General features: G+C 40.7%; 4 protein-coding genes across 5 annotated transcripts; 2 read left to right on the top strand and 2 right to left on the bottom strand.

The window, feature by feature from the left end:
- The first annotated feature begins 2,019 nt into the window (after nt 1-2,019).
- On the top strand, nt 2,020-4,111 carry LOC119559420 (eukaryotic translation initiation factor 3 subunit F-2). The gene is made up of 2 exons (XM_037872515.1): nt 2,020-2,214; nt 2,271-4,111. The coding sequence occupies exons 1-2, from the start codon at nt 2,113-2,115 to the stop codon at nt 3,030-3,032; spliced, it is 864 nt and encodes a 287-aa protein (XP_037728443.1). The 5' UTR covers nt 2,020-2,112; the 3' UTR covers nt 3,033-4,111.
- A 175-nt stretch (nt 4,112-4,286) lies between these two features.
- LOC119559419 (zinc finger protein 184) lies at nt 4,287-6,778 on the top strand. Its single transcript, XM_037872514.1, has 2 exons — nt 4,287-4,967; nt 5,576-6,778. Exons 1-2 carry the CDS (start codon nt 4,547-4,549, stop codon nt 6,403-6,405), a joined length of 1,251 nt encoding a protein of 416 aa, XP_037728442.1. The 5' UTR covers nt 4,287-4,546; the 3' UTR covers nt 6,406-6,778.
- A 6,943-nt stretch (nt 6,779-13,721) lies between these two features.
- LOC119559399 (trichohyalin) lies at nt 13,722-16,267 on the bottom strand. Its single transcript, XM_037872463.1, has 2 exons — nt 15,270-16,267; nt 13,722-14,760 (listed from the first exon to the last, which is right to left on the bottom strand). The coding sequence occupies exons 1-2, from the start codon at nt 15,792-15,794 to the stop codon at nt 13,750-13,752; spliced, it is 1,536 nt and encodes a 511-aa protein (XP_037728391.1). The 5' UTR covers nt 15,795-16,267; the 3' UTR covers nt 13,722-13,749.
- Nucleotides 16,268-18,425: 2,158 nt separating this feature from the next.
- Nucleotides 18,426-26,105, bottom strand: LOC119559467 (tetratricopeptide repeat protein 7B). 2 transcript variants are annotated; one of them, XM_037872577.1, is made up of 9 exons: nt 25,789-26,105; nt 25,445-25,730; nt 24,975-25,086; nt 23,973-24,912; nt 23,332-23,880; nt 20,456-20,583; nt 20,252-20,365; nt 19,924-20,120; nt 18,426-19,862 (listed from the first exon to the last, which is right to left on the bottom strand). In XM_037872577.1, exons 1-9 carry the CDS (start codon nt 25,913-25,915, stop codon nt 19,730-19,732), a joined length of 2,586 nt encoding a protein of 861 aa, XP_037728505.1. In that variant the 5' UTR covers nt 25,916-26,105; the 3' UTR covers nt 18,426-19,729. The 2 variants fall into 2 exon arrangements, with proteins under 2 accessions (XP_037728505.1, XP_037728506.1); XM_037872578.1 differs by having other exon boundaries at nt 20,456-20,553.
- Between the last annotated feature and the right edge of the window lie 1,708 nt (nt 26,106-27,813).

Here is a 27,813-nt window from a genome sequence, read left to right as displayed (position 1 = left end):
ATTTCCAAGCGTAGGAGGTTTTATCTTAAAAACACCAAAGATATAATTAAAAAAAAAATTTTTTTTCGATTATTCCAATGGGACCTATAAGATATAGTTGTCCGATCCGGCTGGGTTCGACTTATATACTACCTGCAAAAGAAAGAAGACTTTTGGGAAAGTTTCAGCCCGATAACTTTAAAACTGAGAGACTAGTTTGCGTAGAAACCGACGGACAGATCGACTCGTCTAGTGATGCTGATCAAGAATATATATACTTTTTGGGGTCGGAAACGTCTCCTTCACTGCGTTGCAAACTTCTTACTGAAATCGTAATACCCTCTGCAAGGGTATAAAAAACCTATACAGCTTATTTGTGTTTCAGCAGTGACAGGGAAAAGATTTGTGAAAAAACCAAGTCAGTTAAATATATAAAAGTATTGATAACGGTTCTTGGTATTTTATGATTTTTTCTTTTGCGCCTTATGAAAGTAACACCATCATATTTGCAACAGTACCTTGTAGGGTATCGTGACAAACATTTTGTAGGGCATAAAGATTTATTTATTTATTTATATCGTTTTTCGTTTCTTTCTACAGCCGATAACTAAAAAAAAATTATTTTTTAAATTTAAATTTAATCTAAAGCTGACAATTTTTAAAGTGTACAGTTAAAATTGTATTCCATTATTGTACATTTTCAACTTTTCTTAAAAAATAAAAAAACAAATCTGCTTAGAGTTTTAGTGTGTATTCATCAGTTCGTCATTTTACCCTAAAACTATTATATGTCGCTTTTATAGCGTTCATACGGACAGACATACAGACCAAGAATTGATCTTCATCAAAAATATATACATATGTATACTACTGTGGGTAAAAAGTATTGTGAATTTGTTTGTAAAATGATAAATCTTTTTTTGTTTTTCTAAATCAGTTTCATCCCCTTTACTTAACTTAACTTATGTATGCCAACGTTTTTTCCAATCCTCGAAATATCCCAAATAGTCACTTCCGGTATAGACATCAGCACTTTCTTCGTTTTGTTCTTTTTAATATCCTTAATCGACGGTAAACGCTTGGAGCCAATTGTCACGAAGAACGAGTGAAATGTGACCCGGGAATTATCGTGATGCAAAAATCAGATGTTGTTCTTGCCCATAGTTCTGGTCTTTTCCTTATTTTCCTTATTTACAGTTAGGCCGGGTGGAAGGAATCTATAGTGCACAACGCCACGAAAATCGAAGAAAACAAATTCACTTTACTTTTTGCCCACAGTAGTACTTTATGGTTTCGGAAACGCTCCCTTCTGACTGTTACATACGTTTACCTGAGTACAATATTTCGTTTTACTCTACGATTAACTGGTATAAAAATATATATGGGCGCTACAAATTTGTGAGGCTATGTAAGAAGTGAAAAAAATCTTCGATGATTTAGTTGTTTTATGTTCGAAAAAATAACTAAATTCGGAGTAATCAGGTTGGTAATTTTGGCGGTAGGTTGGTCACCAATCAACCACATTAAGCACTAGACCTTTGTTAGTTTTGTTTGATTATCTTTTGTCACAAAACTTTTCGAAACAATATAGATTCAGCAAAGAAATAGGGTAATCTCTAAGTTGTCGAATGTTTGAGTTTAGGTCAGCTATTTTTCAGCTGTCCCATACAAACTGCATACTGTAAATCAGAGTTGTCACATTGGCTCATTAAAAAGCCATTTTAGCATCAGCAGCAGGCAATTTTTACCTTAAAATCAAATTAGAATGTATATTCTTAGTTCTTCTTATATTATTATTGACTTTAATCAATAACTTATAAAAAAATAACATGTTACATATTTTTACTTCCGAAACTAGTCACAGCTGTTTAAAAATTCAACCGGAACCAATTAGGGTCGTTCCCTCAATTGCTGAAGATTTTTGATGAATATTAAAGCTTAGAAAATACCCAGTGAGTTTGTGTTTCATTTTTAATTGTTTCTAAATGGGTGGAAAGCCACACGTTGGCATGTTGCCTGTTCTTCAGATTGTCCAACACTGGCATTTTGACTTTGACGCAGGCACAGCTAACTTCACTTTGCTGAAAGTTGTCCTCTTTTTTTTTTTTTTTTCAATTTTTCTTACAACTTACGATGACCAGCAACTTTAATATTCGAGCCAAAGTGCTGCTACAGCCGTTGGTGCTTTTCCAAATTATCGACGCTTACGAGCGCCGACCAAAAGATGCCAAGCAGGTAGGTGCACATAAATCGAGTTCCTTTCCAGTAATTCATCAAAAGCTACACGCCAGGTAATGGGCACAATTCTGGGCCGTAACAACGGTAAGAATGGCCACATCGAGATCACCAATTGCTTCACAGTGCTGCACAAGGAACAGCCGGACATTGGCCGCATAGACTTGGATATTGCATATGCTACCGATATCCTGGAGCTCAATATGCTGACCTGTCCGCAAGAGCGTGTGCTGGGATGGTTCTCCACTGGAAAATCGGTGTCCCGCTCCGCGACTGTGCTTCACGAGTATTATACCAGAGAATGCGGCGAAGGGCAGCCATTGCACCTGCTAGTAGATGCAACCCTGAAGACCCAGAGACTGCTGCCGCGACTGTACTGCGCTGTCGAGATCGGAGTGCCCGGCGGTACCAAAGGCCTGATGTTCTCGATGCTGCCGCTGGAGATGACCAGTGGAAATTCCGAAATGGTGGCACTGCGTTTGATGGAGAAGCAATCGCTGCACCCGGCAACTAAACAAGTGGGACGCATTTTGCCGGAATTGGTTCAAGTGGTGGAAGGCACAAAGGACATGCAACAGCGCCTGGATCTGGTGTTGCGCTACATCAATGACGTTTTGGCCCGGAAGAGAAAGCCGGACAACTTGGTTGGCCGGGCCCTTCACGACGCCCTCAGCTCGGTTCCGGTCGTGGATTCCGAGAACTTCCGCCTAATGTTCAATGCTAATTTGCGCGATATGCTAATGGCCATCACCCTGTCCATGATGATAAAAACCCAGTTGCAGATCAGTGAGAAGTTGTCCAGCATGCACGATCACTGATTTAACATGATTTAACAGGCAGCTTAGGGCTTCTACGGGGAAATTCATCCCATTAAGTAATTTCATCTTTAATCTCAACTATGTAATCGCTTTTTCCAATCTACTTTTACCATGTACAACAGACATGTGTTAAAACTCACTTCTTATTCATAAAAAATGTGGAAATTGTGACTGCTTTTATTTTGTTGTTGGTCCTTTCAAGCCATGCCTTACCTATAAATTGAACGTACTTATCGCTCATTTGGTCAATGAGTGACTTATAAAGATACATATCTCAAAAAAACACAACACACAAACAATTGATCCTATTTTTAGTACACAGAGGTTGAGAGTTTAAATATGTAATCGCTTCAAATGCATTTATCTCTTGAGAGGTGTCGCTTTTGAGTAAATGAGCTATATTAACATAAATACTATTGAATGTATTACAAGACGAAGGACAATCTTTTACTTTAAGCCTTGAATAAAAAACTATTGTTGGAGACTATTAAACGGAATTTATGATTGTCAGATTGATAAGCTGCGTCTGAACTTTAGATTCGAAAATCATCGCCAGGCGAGATAATGAGCTCATGCCGTAAACAAATTATATTTGTTAAGGCTTCCCCAGTCGCCATCTACTTCTTGCCCTTTTCAAAAAACTACTGATTGAGCATTTTAATGGCAAAATTGGTACCGTTAAATTTCTAGTGACATTTACAAGAGATTTTCATCAGTTGCGAATCAGTTGGCCAACTCCTGGAGCAGTTTTGGCCGTCGAAAGCTAGCGGTAAATACAACAACAGCGAGGGGACTGGGAAATCCGCTGCGGATCGAAGATAAGGTCCGGTACAGGTCTATTTTGGTCCGTTCGACACTCAACGATGAGGGCACGGCGGAGAATGGAGGTTGGTAGGTGGTGGGGATCTCCGGGATGTGGACCACCCAAATAACGCCGAGATAATTACGCCTTATCGCGGTTCAGGGACAGTCTGCGGATGTCCACCAGGGTAATCAATTAGCCGGCACAAACTGAAAATTAGCAAACGTTGACGTCGACCTGCAAAAGTAGCCCTACCCCACCCCTGACACCCCCTCCGCAGATGCTCTTTCCTGTAGAGTCTGTGCGCCCCCACCCCGCAGCCAAATCGTCGCCGCCGCTGACTTATCGCCCAAGCCAAGGGCTATCTGTGCGCCCCCGGTCGCCTTTCCTGATAGCCATCGCTGGCAACACTACTTTGTGGAATGGATCGGATGCGGACCGCACCCTCAGACGTCCAGCGAACGGCGATCCGAGCAGACGCACCAAGTATTAAGCCTGGGATCAAACCGCGAACTGATCCGATTTCGTATAGATTCTAAAATGAAAACCTAGGCAGACCAAATTTAGATAAAAACTATAATGAATGTCAGTGCTACCAATCGTATGGATCTGGCCTTTCAAATTTAATTTCTAGTGAAACCCGTGACCGTAATTTGAAAAAAAAACCGATACCGGTTCGTGACTGTTACAGAGATTTTGGCACCAAAGTATTATGTTTTCGCTGCTGCTGCACCACCCGCTCGTCTGCCGCTGCTGTCTGCTGGAGCAACCGCCGCTCTACCACAGCCTCCATGACGCCTCTAGCCGCCTGGCCGCGGAGCTGAAGGCCCTGGCCCCCGCCCTGCTCCTGGAACCCGGCGACAATCTCACCGACGTGATCTGCGATCTCTGCCTGCGCCGCCTGCACGACGCCCGCGACTTCCAGAGGCGGTGCGAGCACTCTGAGCAGGTGCTCCGCCTGCGGCACGAGCAGTGGAAGCACACGGTGGCCGTGGGCGACGCCTTGGCCCTGGACGACGTGCTCGAGTGCCTGGAGCGGGAGGTGGGCAGCTTGGAGGCTCCCGTGTCCATGCACCAGCAGCCCAGCAAGCCGGTGGCTTATGTGTCGCCGCTAATGGAGACTGTGGACTTTGGTAAGGCGTCCCCAACAGGTGTGAACCTCGATCTGTCCCAGGAAGTCTCTATAGTGACTATAGACTTCATTTTTAAAGCCAAGCCCAACTAGAAAAGGAGTTAACAAGTGTTTGGAATTATTTTATTGCGTCTTCCATCGGAATACAGCTTTATTTAATACTTGGGTTGAAAGAGAGTTCTGAATCTACCAGCTACCGTAATCAGTGTTTTTCATTATTTTGACAGTTTAAAAAAAGAAGAAAAAAACAGGATCATCAGAAACTTACAATGTACGTTTTGTCTGTTAATGTATCCCAATATACTGCTTAAACAAAGTGTTTCAACAAAAATATTAACTATGCTCGATTATGGTTGATTTCACTGCACCTTGCACAGGGCAGTTTGACTTGAATTTAAACAATTATTAATTTAAAGGGTTATCAGTAATTGACTTTAAAACAATATTTACATTTCCAAAAAGAAAGCTTTTGATACTGTGAATGATATCATTTAGTTCCATGTCCCAACGCCTCAAGTACTGTCTTGTCATATTACAGTCCTCCCAATCATAGAAAAGTTATACTTATTCAAAATATACTAATAAATTTTGTTTGTCCTATGCCCACAGAAAGCTTGGACTTCCAGGAGAGTTCACCCAGTGAGTTCGAGGCTCCTACGTACTGGGCATCAACTGTAGACTCCGGCAGCCTGAATACGCCGCATCACCAGCCGGAGACCCCTGAGCCCTTCGAAGTGGAACTGCCCACGCCCCCGGAATCACCAGAAGAACCAGAACCGAAGCCCACGGGAAAGCCCAAAAGACGGAGAACAAGGCCACGCCAGGACAAGCAGAAACCCAGTGTGGAGGGGACGGCTGGTTCCCCGCGGTCTTTGCACCCGTGCGGCGAGTGCGAGAAGAAGTTTACCCGAAACTTCCAGCTGAAGCTGCACATGATCGCCGTGCACGGAATGGGCGAGATGCGGTACCAGTGCGAGGAGTGCGGCAAGAGCTTCGCCTCGCGGCACAGCCTGCGATACCACGTGAAGTCGGTGCACTCGACGGAGCGACCCTTCGCATGCCAGCACTGCGAACGGCGGTTCGTCCTGCGCACCCAGCTGCTGTCCCACCTGCGCACCCACACCGGCGAGGCCAAGCCGCGAATCTTTGAGTGCCAACGCTGCTCGAAGTACTGGCCCACCAAGTCGGACCTGCGCACCCACATGCGCTCGCACAACCCCAACATGGAGCGGCCCTTCAAGTGTGACCGGTGCTCCAAGGCGTTCTTCACGCGGGGTCACCTTAACTCCCACCTGCTCGTGCACACCGGGGAGAAGCCCTTCGCCTGCGAGTACTGCGACAAGTGCTATCAGAGCGTTGGCAACCTGAACAACCACATGGTGCGCCTGCACGCAGAGATAATCGAGGCCCAGTTGGAGACGGAGGCCATCGAGAGCTGAGGACCAAACAGGCGTCCTGAGCAGAGGCTGTATTAAGTATTATGGGCGTTGAAAAGGCAATATCACCGAGTCGAGGGAGCAGACCACTGTTGCTATAAGAAAAAACTGCTCCCAAAAGATTTAAATTCAAAACTGGTCTTACAATAATAACATTACCCATCATAACCATTAGTAGTTCGAAAAGAAGCAACATAACGTCAGTTTCAAATAGTTTTCTAGGCAACCATACTAATTTTATTTTTTAAATGAGCAAAATATTTTTAACCATTTAAAAATGTAATTTTTAATATAAAGTACATGCTAGAATAAAATATTAATAATACAAATTATAAATGTTGATGTAATCTTGTCCCCCGACTATGAGATACCCATGTTACCCACACAATGTTATTTGTTTTTAAATATAATAAGAGGTTGGTATCTTTTAATCTTTTTAAAAATTGCAAGCTTTGACGAAATGTTCGGCAATTGCAAAAATAAATATTTTAGGCCTGGCATCATTATTGTGCATTCAAAGATTTACAAACTTTTCTAAGGACCAGCCGCCTTATCTGCCGTCTCAATGTCGCACACAGCAAACTTTTGATTGCCAAACGCAGCTGCGAGGTGAAAGTGGCAAAACAGCACACTAATAAAAACCCAAAACCAAAGGTGGAAAAAACAAAACAGAAACGAAACACTTAAAATAGAAATCGTCAAAAATGTGAAATCAAAATATGACAAAAAGGAACGATATAGTCGAGTGCCGTTACTCTTAAATACGTATTACGCTGTTAATCTGAGAAAATGCCATAGTCGACGGCCTCGACTATCAGATACCCATCACTCAGCTAACAAATAAGAGTCCCCTATTGTTCATTCCTATCGGCTGTTTACGAGATTTCACTAACACGCCACATAACGTGAAACCCAGGTGGCGATTTTCTATATGAATATATCTAAATACTCTCGAACTCTTTTGAGTTTGCTAATTATCAATTATTGTTTTGTTATAACTTTTTAACGAATGGTCCGATTTGAATAATTTTTGGCATATAGATGGTAATTGATAATAAGAACTAAGTCTCAATTAAATGTTTACAAAATATAGTGGGCGTGGCACCCTGCTGAAACAAACGATGGGCAAGAAGCCCAGGAATCTTTTTGCCAAGTTCCAACATTCTAGCTCTTATAGTTTTCGAGATCTCAGCGATCAAACGGACAGACGGATATGGCTAGATCCACTCGGCTAGTGATCCTGATCAAGAATATATGCACTTAATAGGGTCGGAAAAGCTTTATTTTACCTGTTACATACTTTCCGACGAATCTAGAATGCCCTTTTACACTAAAAGTTACGGGTACAATAAATATGACGACAGATAGCTCCAAGCTTACTTTTTTTAACATACACATGTATTTATCTACTTTCATGAGAAACCTTCATTCGAAATTTTGGTAACACTTTAAGGATCTAAGTCCACGCTCAGAACGTTCAATTCAGGGTCTTATAAAACAGAATTCAAGGCTTATCACCAAATGTCTCAGTCTATTTGCACGAGTGTTTCATTATGTATGGTATGTGTACTACCTATTCAGTACAAAAATAAAATGTGTACACAAATCGTAAATTAGCAAGAAGAAGCGATTGACAGAGAGGCCAACAAAGGGTCGATCCATAGCAAGATTGTAAAAAAAAGCGCAAGTAAAATTTTCCAGTATATTATCAATAAGGACAGCCGTTTACGTAGTGACAAAGATCACTTAGAGTTTCACACCAATATGTACTGTTTTAGTCCAGAGGCCTGCGTATTTTTTTCTGCACACATTATATACAATAATAATATAATATACTTGTAAAGCATATCCTACAATAAGTCTATAAATAGAGCTTCAAAACCCCCACCAGGTTCGTAGATACTTTGAGGCTAGGGGACATTGCCCTCAAATCGGTACTAACATAACATGCAATATATAACTGGGAACTGTCGTACACGTAGTGACGAAGCGCACCAGAAGAGTGTGCGAAGGCGATTTCTCCGATCATAACGAGTCATACACCGATCGAAAAATGATGTGATTTTTTTAAATTTTTTTTAAAAGGTCGACTGGTTCAGGAGAAATTGCAGTGAAAGTAGAAAGAGTTAAATTTAGAAGATTTAAGCTAGGGAAACCGGAGAAGCAAAATGTACCAATCTTTTAATTTGATCATATTCTTTACTGAAATTCTCGTCGATTGTTACCTAAACCATTGCAAATTTATGCACTTAAATTAAGACCTAAAAAAATGTTTGTCGGTTTACGGACCTGAAATTGTTTTTGACGTATTATACGATGAATTTGAAAAATATTTGTTATACAACTTTTTGAAAAACCCGCTGGTTTTGCGGAAAAAATCAATAAATGGCTAAGACTCAAAGGGTCAGAGTTCCTAGCACCTTATGCTAAAAATATGTTTTACATGTCATTGAAAAGATCAATTTAAGATTTAATCACATTACCTTGGCATAATTGTTCCTACCAAATACACTTTCAAAATTTTTCTCATTCAGCACGCTTCCTTAAAAGCGCCGAATGAGGAAATTTAGAAAGTAATTTAATTTAGTAAATCGTATAATACATTTTCGTCACAAATGTTGATATAAGAAAATTATTATGATGAAGGTGCGATCGTCACTCCCTTCGTTAAAAGGTTTTTTTTTTTTTTGATGTGGATGTATTAGGGTGGGTAGATTTGGAGGTCTTCAAAACGTAGGGAGAAACGTAATCTATGGACAACTCTAAGCAATATTGCCAAAAATCTATGTCTTGAAAATCACGTTTTACCCTCCACATTCGCCAGAGAAAATTACTTGTTATACCCGTTACTCGTAGAGTAAAGGGGTATACTAGATTCGTCGGAAAGTATGTAACAGGCAGAAGGAAGCGTTTCCGACCCCATAAAGTATGCATATTCTTGATCAGGATCACTAGCCGAGTCGATCTAGCCATGTCCGTCTGTCCGTCTGTCCGTCCGTCCGGATGAACGCTGAGATCTCGGAAACTATAAGAGATAGGCTATTGAGATTTGGAGTGCAGATTCCTGAGCTTCTTACGCAGCGCAAGTTTGTTTCAGCAGAGTGCCACGCCCACTCTAACGCCCACAAACCGCCCAAAACTGTGGCTCCTACAGTTTTGATATAGAATAAAAATTTTAACTGAAATGTATTGTTCTTATCAATACCTATCGATTGACCCAAAAAAACGCCCATAACGCTTAAATCTGTCTACCGCCGGTAGGTAATGCTCAATACGGGCCTCATCAATGCCTCTACAAAGTTAAAATACAGATTTCTTTTGAAACAAACAAAAATAAGATACCATATTTATATTTTCGAAAACTTCCACGACTGTATTCGTTGCTCTAGGCAATAAAGTAAAACAAACATAAAATTAATTCAATTTAATAAAATGTAGGAAACAATAAATTGATATTCCCAAGCAAAGATTGAGGTTTGCTAAAAGTATTATTAGTGCCAGTCATTACAAACAAATTCCGAATGTCTACATCATCCGTACCTTCGAGCACTAGCACAAAAAACACCATTAACACATAAACTGGGCTTGTGTACGACATTTTTTTCAATTACAAAACCACTATAACAATTATGCACTTGAGCTACTGATTCCGAGAGAGCAGTTAAAGTGTTAATCTAATTAACTTTGATAAAGACGGAAAGCTTGAACTAAGGAAGTGACCGCTGGCCTAGGTCGGCGATGAATCAGACTTGACTGGGTATGATAACCTTGTTTCAGGTTGGGCTGCATGTGCATCTCCTGGTATTTTCGCGGGGCTGTTACTCACAATGAGTATTTGCACATCCGGAACGTGATCGGTAGGAATTGAGAAACTAAGAGGAGTCTTTGCTCTCTGGTTATTGACCCAATCAAGGCCTCCGGACTCAGGGCCTTACTGAGGTTCTCCAGAGGTGCTCACTTTCGTCTCCATAAACTAAGATTTGTTTTACCCCGATTTCCGCACTTGCTCCCTATTGATCTTAGGTCTTTGTTATCACCGTTTATTGAGCCGAGGGGATCAATGAACGGTTCGCTTATTGTTTGCCGGACCTTTGTACTCCAAATCTTTGATTATCATTCCAATTACATATATGTATGTATGTTGCGGCGACTGATGACTAATGCGACACCCAACGCACGTGACCTTCAAATAACATCTAAAAAGGGGTATTCATTTTGTGGAATTTGTGAATACAATATAAAAAAAAAACAAGAAAGAAAGCTTACTTCGGCTACCCGAAAGAGCGAACGCTATAGTCGAGTATCTCGACTTCAGATACCTCTTAATCAGCTTTTAAAATAAAAAGGAATAAAAGGTTATTAAAAATGTGAAGACTACCGCTTTAAAATTGGAATACTCATCGAAGACTCGCAAAATAATCGGAATTAGATAGTTGAAATTGGTCTTGGGTTTATTGGAGAGATAGAGGGGGAGACAAAAAGGACAAATTGCTTTGTTTATTATTTAATAGAATAAAAACAGCGCTTTGCAGCGCAGCTCGTCCTGCAACTATTTACACTCACATATGCATACACACATTTGTTATTGTCTGGCTCTGACGTTATTGCTTTTCTTATTGGGAGTTTTGTGGGCGTTATAGTGGGCGTGGTAAATTTTTTCTAGGTCAATCGATAGGTATTCCCGAGACCAACACATTTCAGTTTAATTTGATTTGGTAGCATCAAAACGCGCGGTTTATGGGAGTTATATTGGGCGTGACACATTACTGACACAAACATGCGTTGCGTAATAATATCTAGATTCTGCATGCCTAATCCCAACTTTGTAGTTTCCGAGATCACAGCGTTTATACGGACGGCCACACAGACGGACAGACGGACATGGCTAGATCGACTCGATTAGTGATCCTGATCAAGAATATGTGTATATACTTTATGGGGTGGGAAAAGTTTCCTTCTACCTGTTACAAACTTTCCGTCTAGTATACCCTTTTACTCTACGAGAAACGGGTACAATTATCCCTAATGTCAAGGAAATCGCCCTATTTTTGTCTTTAAGGCAAGTTTGCCCTAAATTTTGGGGTAAGATATTTTCTAAATTTTAGGATAATTTGATTGCATTTTAGGGTAATTTGTACTAAATTTTAAGGTCATACTATTCTTAAAATAGAAAAAAATTTCTTGGATGTAGAAAGTAAAAATATTTTCTAGAAATATAGAAAAAATCGTGACATATTTTTAAACCCGTTACTCGTAGAGTAAAAGGGTATACTAGATTCGTCGAAAAGTATGTAACAGGCAGAAGGAAGCGTATCCAACCCATAAAGTATATATATTCTTGATCAGGATCTCTAGCCGAGTCGATCTAGCCATGTCCGTCTGTCCGTCTGTCGGAAACTATCAGATCTACAATACTGGGATTAGGCAAGCAGATTCCTGAGATTCCTGCGCAGCGCAAGTTTGTTTCAGCAGAGTGCCACGCCCACTATAACGCCCACAAGCCGCCCAAAACTGTGGCTCCTACAGTTTTGATGGTAGAATAAAAATTTTAACTGAAATATATTGTTCTCATCAATACCTATCGATTGACTCAAAAAAAAGTTTACCACGCCCACTTTAACGCCCACAAACTTCAAAAAATCGTTAGTATGAACGTGGATATCTCGGAAACTATCAAAGATAGAGAATTGCGATCTCAGATTTATATTCCGTAGTCTTGTACGCAGCGCAAGTTTGTTACGCGAATATGTCACGCCCACAAACCGCCCAAAACTGTGGCTCCTACAGTTTTGATGCTAGAATAAAAATCTTAAATTAAATGTATTGGTATGTATGTATTTTTACGCGTCAATACCTATCGATTGATCCAAAAAAAAATATCATGGTTACTGGTTAACTTTTATAGTTTAGTTGGTAAACTTCAGATTTGATGCTTAGCTTCAACTCAGAATAATGTTAAATTATTCTAATGGGTTAAAATATGTTTTTATTTTTAGCTTTTTTATACTTAACCTTATTTGATCATTTCAGGTATCACCGGTGCTATGTGTCTCGCAATGGATAACGACGGAAAATACTAATGCAGTTTTAAACATTTTGTAATGATAATAAACGTAGTTAATCAATTAAAAGCTGGCTAATTACAACTTTGAGTTTATACATTTTTTGGAGTCACTAACACTGGCACTATTATTTTAATGAGCGGCCGAACTTGACATAATTTCTAAAAATTACCATATATGATATTAAGCCGAATATTTAATGTGATATTTGCTAAATTCCACTTTATATAATCTTATTAAAACCATAAAATAACAAATTGTTTCAATCGGAAAAGAGAAAAGCCACAGTCGAACTTCTAAGTGGGACGATGCATGCACTACTATTTTCATGATCGAAATTCTGAAAACTTAAGATTGAGCATATGTATGTGCCTTAAAGAGAGAAAGTTCTGTCGTTCGGAAATTGATTATATGTATGTATTCTTAAGAAGATGATGTACTGTTTTAAGTAAAAATTTTAGCAAAAAGATATATTTGAGTTGTACTGTACTCATTTTAGGGAAAAAAAACTTAAATTCAATGCGAAATTCTTAATTTGTGTCCTAAAATTGTATCATCTACATTTTTGCAGTCGATATTCGGTGATAACTTGTATTGATGCTTAGTTACTTTTCTCCGGAATTTCGCCCAAATGAGTACGACACCCCGAATGGGCTCGACATTATTTAGACTAAATGTCTCTGGACTTCAAATAATGTGGTAACGGTCCCGTGTTCAATTGGGGATTGAACACCGTTATTTATTCTTTGTTACTTTTTTATTTCAATCTTTTTATCTTTTATAAGAAGGCCGATACATTAAATAATATTTGCCTTTGTGCATTGCTGAATGCGATGCGTGTTTAGCTCAACCAAATACTGCGACTTGGATCGAATTTAAAGAAAATTTGGTTTTATTTCCTATTCTAATTATCTTTTACTTAATAGCCTTAACTTGTAGTTACAGGAAACACCACTCAATTCATAATATACAAAAGTTTCCGAATTTGAAACCTTTTTAAATTTAAATCGTGTGGATACCAAGTTGATCCTAATGTTTTTTTCTTTTGTGTAATTAGAATTTGAATATTATAAACTGTGTACCTCGTTAAGACGTGCTTTTGCTTGGTATTTATACATATTCACCAACAAAGTGATAGACCCAAACAATGTACACGCACAATCTCTAAAGATAACCCAGTATTCAAAGATTTATCCCACATGACAATGCAGTTTATTTACATTAAAACAACAACAACTTAGTATATACATAACCAGCTTCACTAACTTAGTAACCACACACGTGCTTACCGCGAAGATTGTTCGAAAAGCAAGCGTCCCAGCTGCACTTCCTGCTGGGCGTAGGTGTTGAGGGCTGGGATATCCTGACCAACCGAGCCGTTAGTGGCCCCTTCGGGAGTTACCGACTGCCGGACCAGTTCCCGCAGACTAGCCGAGATCTTGGCAGTACGGAAGCGGTCATCTTGCCGACGCTGGCGACACTCGACGAAGCGCTGGGACTGATGACGTTTGCGCTCAATGTCCTCGCGCAGCTGATCCCTTCTCAGCCGTTCCTCCTGCTGTCGCTCCCGCCATTGCTCCTCATGGTGTGCCTGCTCCACGAAGTTGTCGTGCTGCATCCGCTTCAGATACGCCTCCAGGAACTGGCCTCGCAACTCGCCCGCCCGACGCAGCTTTTGCGTGAGCCGCATGCATATGTCCCGCCTGCGCAACGTTTCGTCCAAGTGCTGCTCCTCCTGGTGCACAGTGACGGCCTCACTGCGACGCAACTCCTCGCACCGACGCTGGCAGAAGTTGAGATCCCGTTCTAGCCGCCTGGCTTCCAGCCGCTTTTTGGCCGCAGCGTCCTTGGCGTGGAGCGCTCCACGCAGTCGCTTTAGTTCCGCCAGATCCCTTTCAGCCAATGACTGCAGACGCGCCTTGGTTACCAGGTAGTCCTGGAACTGTTTGTCGTGAATCGCCTGCTTGTACGCCTCCAGCTGCTCCACCCGGAGAAGCTGCCGCTCCAGTCGTTCGTTTTCCCAGAACTTACGCGCCAGCCAGGCCGTCTCTTTGTCGGCGGCCTGCTGGTTCCGCTTTTCCGCCATACAATTAAGGATCTTCTGGTCGTGACTTGGCACCTGCTGGAAAGCGGCCCTCACCGTGGGCGCAAGACACAAGTTGGCCATCGAGGTGCACAGCGAACTTTTCTTGGCTTGCGGTTGGCTTGACACCAGGGCTATATTGTTCTGCGACTTTGACTTGGCCCGTCCAATGATTGATAGAGCGGGGGCGTCTATCGGGGGGGCAAGAAATCGCTGAAGAATATTTAAGATGTAAACAATTAAAATTTGACCAATAAAAAAATAATTAATTTGACCAATTTACTAAAATCGAGCAGTTTTACTTTAGCTTTTGGAAATCGCTGTTTTAAGCTAAAATTTAAAGTTTAATTAAGTTTGCAACTGAATATCTTAGACTCAGAAGTACAATGAATTCCTTCAGAAAGACTTTTCTAATTAACTACAACTGAAATTACATTTAAAAGTGATTCCAAGCCCACAGTAATTTGTGGTGGGTGCAAAGAAAATTACGCAATTTTTGTATTGAATATCAAACTATTTAGCTTTAAATGGTCAACCAAATCCCCAATCGTAAGCCCATTTAAGTACCGTCCGCATTATAAATCTCCTTATCTTTCAAACTCTCATATCAAATTGTGATTTTAGCGTAATCTATAATATAAACCAACAGTCAAGGCATAGAAAACATGGGAAAACCAAAACAACATATTTACTGGGTGTTCGTTTTTACCGAGCATACTAACTTGAAGCATTCTGCAATCTCTTTGGCCAATGTGCCGTCGACGATCCTGAGTAATGGGTTTTGTTTTATCCTGTGAGGGCTTTTTTCTGGACTCGCTCTCGCGGCTACCAGCGCTTTTTGACCTCCGACTTCTGCCAGAGCCCGTGTTTCCTTTCTGGCAGTCAGAAGATCCCTGCCTGCTGTGGGGGGACTTCCCCTCCGTTGGCGACCTGGAAGCACTTCTGAGGCTTTGGCTGCTGACACTTCTTTTACACTTGCCACTCTCCCGCCGGTGTAGTTGCTCCAAGGCCTGAATTTCCTTGTCCAGCTGCACCAACTCCTTCACGCTCGTTTGCACCTGATTGCCGCGTCCACTCACAGAGGCGCTGCTGTGGGAGCTGTAGCAGTCGCAATGGCAGATTTCGCAGCAGCTGTCCGCCAAATCCAGCTCCTCGAGCAGTTGCAAGTGCTTCGCCTCCGTCTGTCCTTTGGATTTGGTTCTGGCCCGCGCCTCGCTGCGCCCGCGACGCTTTCGTTTAGGTGTCATTATTTTTGTGGAACTAATCACCCATCAGGACTAGTGGACGCACACCAACGGGGTCAAACTTTAAACTGGCACACAAAATAGATGTCTTGGTATTTCTTTTTTATGACTGCCGTAATCAAGCCGAATTCCTGTGCCTGCTCTACAGCGACATTTGTTTTATTTATTTTTCCATTGATTGGACATATGCTAGTTGTCCTGGGCAACGGCACAATCCCAAAAGCCGAAAGCAACCCCAACCTAAAATAAGCTCCTTGGCAGTTATAGAGGTCTGTTTCAGGTTTTTAGCACAGATGTGGAAACTATCATCGTCAAATACCTAATGTCCAAAGTAAAAGGTCTTGCAAAAGTGGTATGCAGTCAACTAAACATAAACGTTTTAAAAATAAATAAAAGAAACCTTTTTTGTTTTTAACTTAATTTAAAAAGTCTATCAAAATAAAAATCGATTAAAACGCAGAAGGATTTTGCATAGTAAATTTATCTTCAATTTGAATTCAATAAATACATCTAAAAATAAGGAAGAACGCTATAGTCGAGTATTTCGACCAACAGATACCCGTTACTCAGCTAAAGGGACCAAAGGGAAATGGAGATATGCAAGCAGCAAAAGCGAGACTGAAATGCGCCACCTACCCGTGATCTCAATATATGGTTATGTGGGCGGTAGACACATTTAAGCGTTATGGGCGTTAGAGTGGGCGTGGCAAACTTTTCATTTCAGTTAACATTTTTTATCTAGCATGAAAATTGTGGGCGCCACAGGCTTGGGCGTTATGTGGGCGTGGCATATTCGCGTAAAAAACTTGCGCTGCGTACAAGGCTACGGAATCCAAATCTGAGATCCCAATTCTCTATCTTTGATAGTTTCAGAGATATCCGCGTTCATACGAAGGATTTTTGAAGTTTGTGGGCGTTAAGGTGGGCGTGGCAAACTTTTTTTGGGTCAATCGATAGGTATTGATAGGAACAATACATATCAGTTAAAATTTTTATTCTAGCATCAAAACTGTAGGAGCCACAGTTTTGGGCGGTTTGTAGGCGTTAGAGTGGGCATGGTACCCTGCTGAAACAAACTTGCGCTGAACAGGAATCTCAGGAATCTGCATGCCTAATCCCAGTATTGAAGCTCTTATAGTTTCCGAGATCTCAGCGTTCATACGGACAGACGGACATGGCTAGATAGACTCGGCTAGTGATCCTGATTTCTTACTCTACGAGTAACGGGTATAATAAAACAAACTTTCGAGTGTCTAGACTACCCGTTAACCAATTTCATAATAAATATACTTCCAGATAGTGACAGGTGCTGTTTTCCTATTGACGCGACAAACACTAATAACGCGAGCGCCACTGGCAATTACGTTTCTGACATTGGAGTCTTCGAATTTCTTTGGCACTTTTTATGCCTGTTACTCGTAGAGTAAAAGGGTATACCAGGCTCGTCGGAAAGTATGTAACAGGTAGAAGGAAGCGCTTCCGAACCTATGATATATTTTTGATTAGGATTACTAGACGAGTATGTCTGTCTGACTGTGTGATTCTATATAACACACAACCACTTTAAGTCAATGTTGGGAAGGCTCCAAATTTATTTCAGTTAGGTAAGAACAGAATCTCGTAAATTTGGAAGGACTGACTTTCCGCAAGCTTGTTGGCTTTCCTGGTTTTCAACAAAATAATGCATCATTTTTTTTAAGTTGCTCTTAGTTTTTATTTTATAACCTTGGATAGTAGCCTTCTCAAAACTGTTCATATGACGTTTTGTGAGCCGGAAAAGCCAACAAGATCGTCGGACCTCGCACCTTCGGAACTGTGGTTGCCCCCTTGGGAGATGTTGAGAATTGCAATTGCACAAAATAAGTTTTGTTAGCCACTGTCAGTTGAGTTTTGGATGCGTAGCCCCTAAGCCAGATGATGCAAAACTTTGTGTTAAAAATAAGCTAATTTGTTGTGAAAACCCTTACTCAACCAACGGACCTTAAAATATTTAAATAGCGTTACTGTTATTACAATGCAATTAAAATAATGACCTGATTTTTGGTTATATATATGTATATTATTTAATTTTACGAAGCAGTATATATGTACCTATACATCAATCAATATTTAAGCAACAACTAACATTTCACGAAGTAATAAAATAAATATACTGTTAGAACCTTGTTATGTTTAGTATAAGAGCAACTGGAATGTATAACAGCTGGTCGAACTTTTTCTTGAATACACTTCTGTCATAGTTCATAAGGATTCACGGTACTAAATGAATTTGAGTTAGTTTCATTTAAGACTGTTTTCTTATTTATACAAATTATCATCACGTGGTTAAACTGAAATTACCATTGTAGCAGCTTACTCTCACATTAACCATACGCCATTATTACGGAGAGTGACATACAAATTTAATCAAAAATCCTACACACAAAATTTCTATTTGTAAAACTGACCAATATTAAAATAAACCGGTCCCCAAACATCGAATTGTCCATTTTACAAATATTCTTCGTTTTTACAAATATTTTTGTGTGTACGAAGCGAAAATATGCGTGCATATCTTTCGAAAAATTAGGCGCTTGTATCTTTTTTAAAGTAATATTGGTTTCTAGGATTTTTCATCGAAAAGAGTACTGGGTCTTAGATTGCAAATCTATGTCGGTTCGTTTTTGTTTTTATTAATTTTATATCATCAACTTGAACATTTCTAGCTAATAATTTACAGTAAAGCCCTGCATGAATCAACACAATGCGAGATACGATTCGTGTTTATAAAGGTGGTATTCTTTACACGTTGTCCACCTCTTCTAGTGAATTCGAATTTCTTAAGCAAGGAACAGGCTAAACCCCAAACGCGAGTTGTTTTATATTTTAGATCGTTAAGGTTACTCAATTACCTTATTTTACCTCATTAATTATTTTTAAAATTTAAAGTGTTATAATAAATATATTAAGTGTTAAATAATAAAATACTGCAAAGGGAGGAGCCGATATAATTCAAAGCATCTTGGAAATCAAAAGGAATCATAAAGTTCATATTTCTAAGTGAGTTCACCGCTGTGATCGAAACATTCTGTCAATTCATGCAGTGATTTCATTTACGCACAAACAATATTAAAACGCTTGCTACTCAGAGGGTTCACCCATGTCTCGGTTTAAAAAAATCAAAACATTTATTTTAGCATAAATCCAAATATATTTTTATACCCGTTACTCGTTGAGTACAAGGGTATACTAAGTTCGTCGGAAAGTATGAAACAGGTAGAAAGAAGCGTTTCTGACACCATAAGGTATATATATTCTTGATCAGGATCACTAGCAAAGTCGATCTAGCCATGTCCGTATGAACGCTGAGATGTCGTAAATTATAAGCGCAAGTTTGTTTCAGCAGGGTGCCACGCCCACTCTAACGCCCGCAAACGACTACAACACTAAATCCCGTCTAGCTAGTTTTTATTATCAATACATATGTACATACATACCAAAAATTATTAAAATCGGACCACGGCTAGTGGTTTTAGTAACTAAAATTTAGTTCATACAAATACTACATTCATCTAACTTAAAATGCTGCTTAATCGTGGCTACCTTTTACCTTTAATTTTGCGTTACTTTGAAGAGCTGTACAATAAAAAGATGCCAATTTTTTAAAACTCAAATATTTTTTTTAAATTTACTTTTGTAAAATAAATGTATGGTAAAAAATCAAAAGTTCTACGTTTTTTTGGCGTTTAAAAAAAACATTAAAAAAAGCCAAGAGACATAGGCGACACTCCAACCATTTAGATATAAACAAGGTATTAATTAGAACTTGAACTTCTGAAGATTTAGGTAGGTATATGTGTATATGTAATATATATTTGTATAGTATATTGCTGTTCACTTTAAGGTTATTTAAAGTTAAATCTACTCCACACAAATCAAAAGAGGGACAATAATGGTTCCTATTCAAAGACCAACGGTATTGAAGTAAAGGGTAACACCGGGCATGACGGCTCTAGTTGCAGCGATGTGGCAAAGCAATCGGCGGATACATGAAAATCGGCCAAGATCTCCATTACCTTGCCTAAAGCGAACCTGTTAAATTCAAGACTATCATTTGAGGTTTTTGAGCAAAATAAAATCTTTTAGACGTTACCAAATCCTGGGACAGCTTGGATCCAGCTTAGCCGCATCCTTAAGCATCTTCTCAGCCAGCCGCGGCTCGCCCATTATCAAATGGGCCTCCCCCAGGGCGCGCAAAGCTTCCGTATGATTGGGGTTAGCCGCTACAGCATTTAGGAAACATTGCTTAGCGTCAAACCATTGCTCCAAATATACGTGCACCTGGCCGCGCTAAAATTTATAATTTAATGAGTTACAGTGGGATTGAATTGTGTTATGTAAGCTTGTGAGTAAAATGTTCAGTGTTTATTTGGTACTAGGTATTCCATCCATTGAACACAACACACACTTCAAGAACGTACCATAAACATGATCTGATGGGAAAGCGGGTATATCTGTGAAGCTTCGTGTATGCAGTTGAGAGCCTCGTTGGGCTGATCGATGCGCAGATAGACATCAGCCAGCAACAGCCAGATCTTAAGCGGATACGATACACCAAATTTTTATATTTTTTTCTCCAAAGTTAAAATCATATTGAGGAAATATCCATCTATTTATATACGCACCTCAATCTGGAGCATCCAGGGTCGTCGGGGTCCAGGACGCTGGGTAAACGAACTAAGTGAGCTGGCGGCTTCACTCAAAGCCTGTTCCACACGGGATACTGCAGCCAGGGAAGCCGCATACACGGAATCTTCAAAGAACAAAATTTTATGTTATTAAGATTGGCAAAAGTTATTATCCCATATTCCCAAACAATAAATGGAACGGGGATATTTATGGGGGATAAGGATTTAAAAAATTGTAAGTTTAAGCAAGAAAGCATCGCTAAAGTAGTCATCAAAGTTTTAGGCATTCAGATAGAAAACAAGCAATACATTTTAAAATATGAATCTATTTAATTTAACAAGAATAAGTAAACTGTTTGGGGTGCAACTAAAATTCTATTGAATTAGGTGAACAATTTGAGAAATCGCCCGTATGAGCAAATTTAAAACAAAAAAAATCTATATTCGCCGACGGCGACTTTAGATACCCAGCTATCAAAAAGCACCACCTATCGTTCATTCCTATCGGCTGTTTAAGAGATTTCACAAACACGCCTCATAACGTGAAACCTACGTCGCGCTAGTGAAATATCGTAAGCATCTTACATTCTTTTTGAATATATCTCAATCCCTTTCTCACTCTAGTAAGTTTGCTTATCACTGTGGACGGCAGTCCACGTAGTGACGAAGCGCACCAGGAGAGTGTGCGAAGGCGACTACCATATAAAGCCGCAAAATTGAAAATCTGCTGCTATGGTCCGATCCTAACGAATGATATACTAATCGAAAGGTATCACTAAGTTGCATACCGAAACTTCTTGAAAATTTATTGGTTTGGGAGAAAAAGCGGTGAAAGTGTTAAAAACAAAATGTAGAAAATTTGAGCTGTTTGGTATAAACGTCCCAGTTTTTTTAAATAAAAAAATAAATTAACTTTCTTAAAATTGCATATTCGGCACGCTGCAATAGAAAATGCCTGTTGCCTTTTGGTAAAAACTTCAATACTTCGGTGAAGCGTGCCGAATAAGCATATTTTACAAAGTGTATTTATTTAGTCGTATGTATAATAATTTTACTTTACAACATTTGATATCAGTAGTGTTATATGTTGAAGGTGCGATCGTCAAGACCCCTTACCTCGTTAGGAGGCGTTTTTGATTGATTATTTATTATTGTTTGGTTATAAATTTTTATTTCATCACTTCATCATTATCATCACTTTATAATAGTTATGCCATGATTTTGATTTTAAACTCAAGAAATAATCGTTGTTCTGTGAGTTTTATATTAAACTTGACAAATAAATCTATTCTCTGAGTTTTATTTTCCGCTTTAAAAGTAACAGTTATTTTTTGAGTTTTATAAATAAAACTAGTTCAATCAATTCTCTTTGTTTTATTATTTCGATCATAAAAATAGAACTCAAAACCATTTTGTGACGGTTTTCTGGTGAAATGTAATTACAAATTTAAAATACTAAACGCGCAGTTGGCTATTTTTTAAGACTTTTTTCAGTAAGATTTTTTTATTCATTTGTGTCGCACAATGATGAAAACAATGTTTTAATAGTAGGCGGTCTTTACATTCCGACCAGTTAAATATAAGAGTACGCTTTCGGTTAACAAAATACATTTTCTATACTGGCCTAGTTGCCCCCGAAAACGGGGAATAGGATTTTGATACTCGTCCGTGGTGAAACCTTTTTTTTTTGAGTTTTAGGTTCAAATAGTGTTCGCAACCACTTAAATCGAAAGATTGCAAAAAGAAAATCGACTGATATAAACTCATTAATTTTAAGTTGTATTTTATTTAAATTGTTTGTTTAGTTCAACAAAAAAGTTTTTTATTGACTCTGACAAAAGTTTGCATTTGAGGTCCGTTAGAATAAGTTGCAGGGCGGAAAAGGACCTTTCAACGCTAATTTGGGTAGCGGGAACAGCATGGACCACTTTTGTCATTTCGTAGAGGTATGGGTAGGAAAATCTTTTAATATTGACACGTTGATTTCTCTTTTGTGCGACTGCGGTCTATAGTATATGAAGAAAATCTTAAAAAATGGCCAACAGCGCATTTAGTATTCTAAATTTTTAAGTACATTTCTGTGAACCAAAAAACCGCCACAATATGATTTCGAGTTTTAGTTTTGATCGAAATAATAAAACTCTGAGAACAAGTTTTACTATTTGATTTTTATTTAAAGCCCCGAGAATAACTGTTATTTTTCAAGCGAAAAATAAAACTCGGAGAATAGATTTTATTTGTAAATTTTTAATATAAAACTAACAGAACAACGATTATTTCATAATAAAACTCAGAAAAATAAAAATCATTGTGGTCATGTAAAATATAATGTCTAATAATGTCAGTGGTGCAGTTGAACTTTTTCCATAGCTTCCCTTTGTTAGTGATTTGTTTGGTTGAAAAAAAATAAGGTATTTAAATAACAGTTATTTTTAAACCCTGAGTAAAACTATTGCATATACTTTTTTTAATTTTATTCCCTTGTCATTTAAGTCGAACCTAAACAGCTATGAAATTACACATGCCAAATTGTAGGTATATAATAAAATAAAGACCAAATATGAGAAAATCGCTGTAAGCAAACTAAGGTACCAGAAAAAGGAATGAAGCGAATTCAAGTTTTAGCCAAGTTCGATCCACATGCAATCGCCATCAAGACTTGGCTAAACCGGAACTTTATATAGCAAACTTACAATTGTTTTTGCGAATTTTATTGGTTTGTTATGTACAAAACAGACATTCCGCAGAAGGTGGGATACAAATATATGTATAGATATATATACACAAGTATATATACACAGAACATTCACATTATTAGAGAGAGAGAGGTACATATATAAGTTAGATACGGGCGGAAGCCATCGAGTACTTACTTGAATCCTTGTCGGACATCTGTGAGGAATGTGGCAAATGCACACCACTCTTGGTATCCGAGTGTTTCTCCTCCTCCCCCGCTAGCTGGGCCTCGTAGACGTCCCGCCACACGGCCAGCATGTGTTGAACAGTGCCCAGCGCAGTCTCCGCGTCCTCCAGGTGCAACTGCAGGTGTGCCTTAACATGTAAAAGCTGTAGGTTGTCAGGAAACTCGTGTAAAGCATCTTCCACCACCCCCAGGGCTTCCCGAGGACGCCGCGAAGCCGTCAGCAGCAGTGCAAAAAGGTGCAGACAGGGAGCATGCTCCATGCGCAACGCTAGCGCAAAACGGATGTGGGCCAACGCCTCTGGCAGCTGACCGAGCAGCGCGTACTGCAACGATAAGTAGTACTCTGCCAGGTGGTCGTTCCCGTCCATCTGTACAGCCCGCTCCAGCGCGTCCAGCGCCAGCTTGTGGCACGCATCCCGCTCGCTTTTTAGGTTCGACTGGATAGCGAGCTGCTGGTGCCCGATGCCAACAAAGAGTTGACTGCGCGATGGACGCAGGCCTGGATAAGCAAGAATAATGCATTCAATTCACAGCACCCACTTAAACCATGACTTATTAATTTAGTGCTACAATGAGCATAGCCGAACTTACCCTTTACTTCGCGCTTAAGCGCTTGCTGAGCGTAGTCTAGGCCCTGTTTTACCGTCTCCAGACTTTCGTAGCAGAGACGCGATGCTAAGAGACAAGGCAGTGGATCGCCAGGCGTCAACTTCATTGACTCCTGCAGTACTCTCAGAGCATGTGAATGCTTTTCGGCTGCCATCAGACTCAGACCATACTGTCGCCATACATGTTGCTCACCAAAGCTAAATTTCAGCGCCTTCTCGAAGGACTCGTTCAACAACTGGACAAGGCCCCAGCGCACAGTGGCTAGGGTTAGAAGATCATACACTGCTGTAACGTTGCCCATAGCATGCTGACGGGCCTGCCGAAACTCAGGACTCTGTGACAAGACAGTATCTCTCACTGCCAGAGCTTCGGCGATGAGTAGCAGCAGTATCACTTCCTCCTGCTGATTTCGTGGGTTGAACTGCTGGCGGGCTGAGTATTTTCTTGGCTTCCAAAGCTTTTTGGAGGATCCTCCACGCAGGGTTCCACCGCCCGACTTTCCGGTAAAGGGAGGGGCATAAATCGTGCCGGACACCCCCCTTAAAAGCACCTCGGCTAGTTGACGGGCCAGCGTGAGACGTAGCGATTGAGTGGCCCGCGTCTCGATGGCGTTGAGCATGATTCGGTACCGCTCAACGGCCTCCTGAAGCTTTTCCGTCTTGATAAGCACTATGGGCGCCCGCTGCAGGGCGGTCTCAAGAATGGCGCCCATTCTGCGGTTCACTTCCAAGCCAGTGGGCCCACCCGCCGGTATGGTACTGCTAATGGCAAAGCTGCTGCTCGAAGGCTGCACACTCGACGCGTTTACGTTCAGCGTGGAACCAGCAGTGGAGTTGTTGGATGAGCTGCTACTCCCACTCACGATGTCGTACTCCTGCAGGTACAGTAGCCCCAGATCGGTGGCGCGCTCAAAGCAGGTTATCTACGGAGTTTAAACCAAGCTAGTGAAGGGAGTTCTTAGGAAAAAAAAACCGAAAATCTTACCATTTCTGTTTCTTTTTCGGCCTTCTTGAACTTGGACGACGGCTTCGAAGTCTGCTGCTCCAGGCACAGTCCCTTAATGGCATACGACTCGGCCAGGATCTTGAGACTGCGACTATAAAATAATTGGAATTAAAGAATCTGAAGGTGGATATGTTGACAAAAATTTAGAATTGCCTTAAAAAATGTCTCATTTAAAATGCAGAAAATACATTTTGAGACCAACAATTTACTGTAGGCCGCTTATAATAAAAATAATAGTGACTTTTTAGTTCACGAAGTAATCTATTGGTCAGTAAAAGGTATCAGGATATTATAATTAGCGGGCAACGATACAGCCTAAAAAAACCGTTTTATCAAGATAAAAGCTACCCGAATGTAAAGGCTTCATAATACTATGTGTCCTTAACAGTTTGGGATACAGTATAATGACCATGATTGATTTGTAATCTTGCTAAATAAGAACAACATACAGAGTCAGCTCTTTCTCCGCAAGCGTGTTGAGTTCGGCCTTGACGAAGTTGTCGAGGCTCTGCTCATACTCGCCACAGGCAAAACACAGTTTGGCCAGCAGCAGGTAGGCGTCCAGGGCAATGCCAGCCTTCTGTCCGCTCTCGCCCAGGGCCAAGTGGAGGAACCGCCGGGCCTCGACCAAGCCAGACTTGGCACGCCCGAAGTTGGAGTCGGCGGCAGCGAGTGCGTTGTCCTCCAGGTAGTTCTCCAGCCGCGCCTCGCCCACTAGGAAGTTGGCCAGACACTCTGATCCAGGAAACAGGAGTCATTGTACTGGCAAGATTATCCGCACCATCCTTCTTACCGTTGTGCGGCGACCCGGTCTTCAGTTCGTCAGTCAGCTCGATAACCCGCTGCCACTTGCCTTCGCTGCGGCAGCTCTCGATCAGGGCTTCCACTTTGGTGGTGTTACGCATGTTTCTATTGGCCATAGGTGCGCTGCACGGGTAAGCTCGGGTATCTCGGTGCTTCCTGTTCGGGGGAGTGTATTCATATGCTCACTGCCGGCTCCTCTGCGCTAACAGCACTCTCCTTGCACGCTAATTAAATTATTTCAAAAACATTGGAGTTTCCCGTGTTTTCTTCGCTCTTCTTCTGCCTCACATATGGCATTGGCTCCTATCGACACGCTCTGTTATCGATAGTTAACAGGCCATCACGGTGTAGCCTCCGCACACAGCCGCTTGAAATTGCACTTAGAGAATTCCCAGTAAATAAAAATAATGATAATATGATTCCTTGACTATAATTTATTTTAGGCAACAATTTTGTGATATGGATGTGCCTACAAATGGCTTTTTCTTTAAATAAATAATAAAGTCTTTCCAAGGAGGACATAAGGTGGAGGTTGGTCATTTCCTTAAAAAAACAAAGCAATATCTGTTTTCACGGTGAAAACATCTGCTGTGTTCCAAGGCGTTGAAAGCCTCCTTGGTATTGTACCCACGCCAAGTTCCTTATAAAGGCGCCCAGTGCACATGCATTTCCTTTCCAATAAAAACACCGAAGCGGCAAGTACAGAAATCACATAAACTAAAATTCTGAAATTTTTTTCTGCTGAAGCGATGTGGTAGCGACTTTCCCCGTCTCTTTCTAGCACGTTAGTTCAGCTTTCGTATTTCTAAAGCCTAGTACTCACATCGACGAAAACCGCGAGCTAACCATAGGAGTGAGCGATAGGCAAATACGCGGCTAACGCTTTTCGTCGGTTCTGTTTTTAAGCGCGGTACTCAGATAAGCGAAGGAAATACCAGGAAAAATACCAGATTTCGCGAGTGAATTTTCGATGAACGCCGTTAGCCGCGGCCCAAAGAATAAGAAATTGAATCTTTGGCGGTGTTCGTGCAGAAGCGGTAAGGAATTTAAAAATTATAAATGGAAGAAAAACACCCGAAACTGCTAAAGAAGGTCAGTGCAGATGAAAAAGGACGCCTAATCCAAGCTGTTGCCCATTGTTGTGGGACTTGACCGACAGGAAGCAATACCACAACAGGGGCAAATACGCAGAATAGTTGAAGCGCTGGTGGAGATCCACTAGAGAATCCCAGTGGGAAGGAATATGAGACATCGCTTGATCTCCGACGAGCTCTCCATTGAGGACTCCTCCTTCACCAGCTACTTGGCAGCTTGTGATGGAGCGGAGATAGAGGATGCGCCGGCTTCTATAGGGAGGAGGAAATAAGGTCGCCCGCTAAGGGACAGCTGGAGGAGCCATCACCAGCCATTATTGGCCAGCTCGGAGCTGGACTACAGATGGCGCGGGAAAGATGGCGAAGCATCCGTGGGACGAGAAGGAAGCCTTAAGCTTCTCATTTACATAAATAAAAACATTCGTTGAAAATTTAATTTATTTTTATTTTAATTTTTTGGTGCACCAGCAGACTCTTCTTTTTTAAATTGCTTCAATTGATTTGTTTTCCGTTTGTCAACAAACCCAGCTGCTTGGCAGTAATATCATGCCACATGCATGGCGGGTGAACTTTGAAAACTTCGGTCACACTACGAAGAATAAGATTTTTCGACTAGTGAAACTCTTAGCCGATCTGAGTACTAGGCTTTATGGAAGAAAAAGTAGCTGAAGCAGAAACGTCCTCTGTCATAATACCCCATAAAAGACTTGTCACACTCTGTAGGGTTACCTATCGATTAAGCCAATAACTCTACTACTCCAAAAAACGGGGCTCATCGGGTTATGTCAGCTGTTGTGTGTTTTGGTTTTAACACTGAGCGTCGAGCAGCGTCTGCGTTGCCGCGTGTGACCAAAGGAATCAATATTTTGTCATGACATAATAACGTAGGCTGAAATTTTTCAAAGAGGCTTTCAAGAATT

This window comes from Drosophila subpulchrella, unplaced genomic scaffold (assembly GCF_014743375.2).
Source record: "Drosophila subpulchrella strain 33 F10 #4 breed RU33 unplaced genomic scaffold, RU_Dsub_v1.1 Primary Assembly Seq24, whole genome shotgun sequence".
Lineage (NCBI taxonomy): Eukaryota > Metazoa > Arthropoda > Insecta > Diptera > Drosophilidae > Drosophila > Drosophila subpulchrella.
Note: the sequence above shows the minus strand (reverse complement) of the source record. Positions and strands in the feature narration are given on the sequence as shown.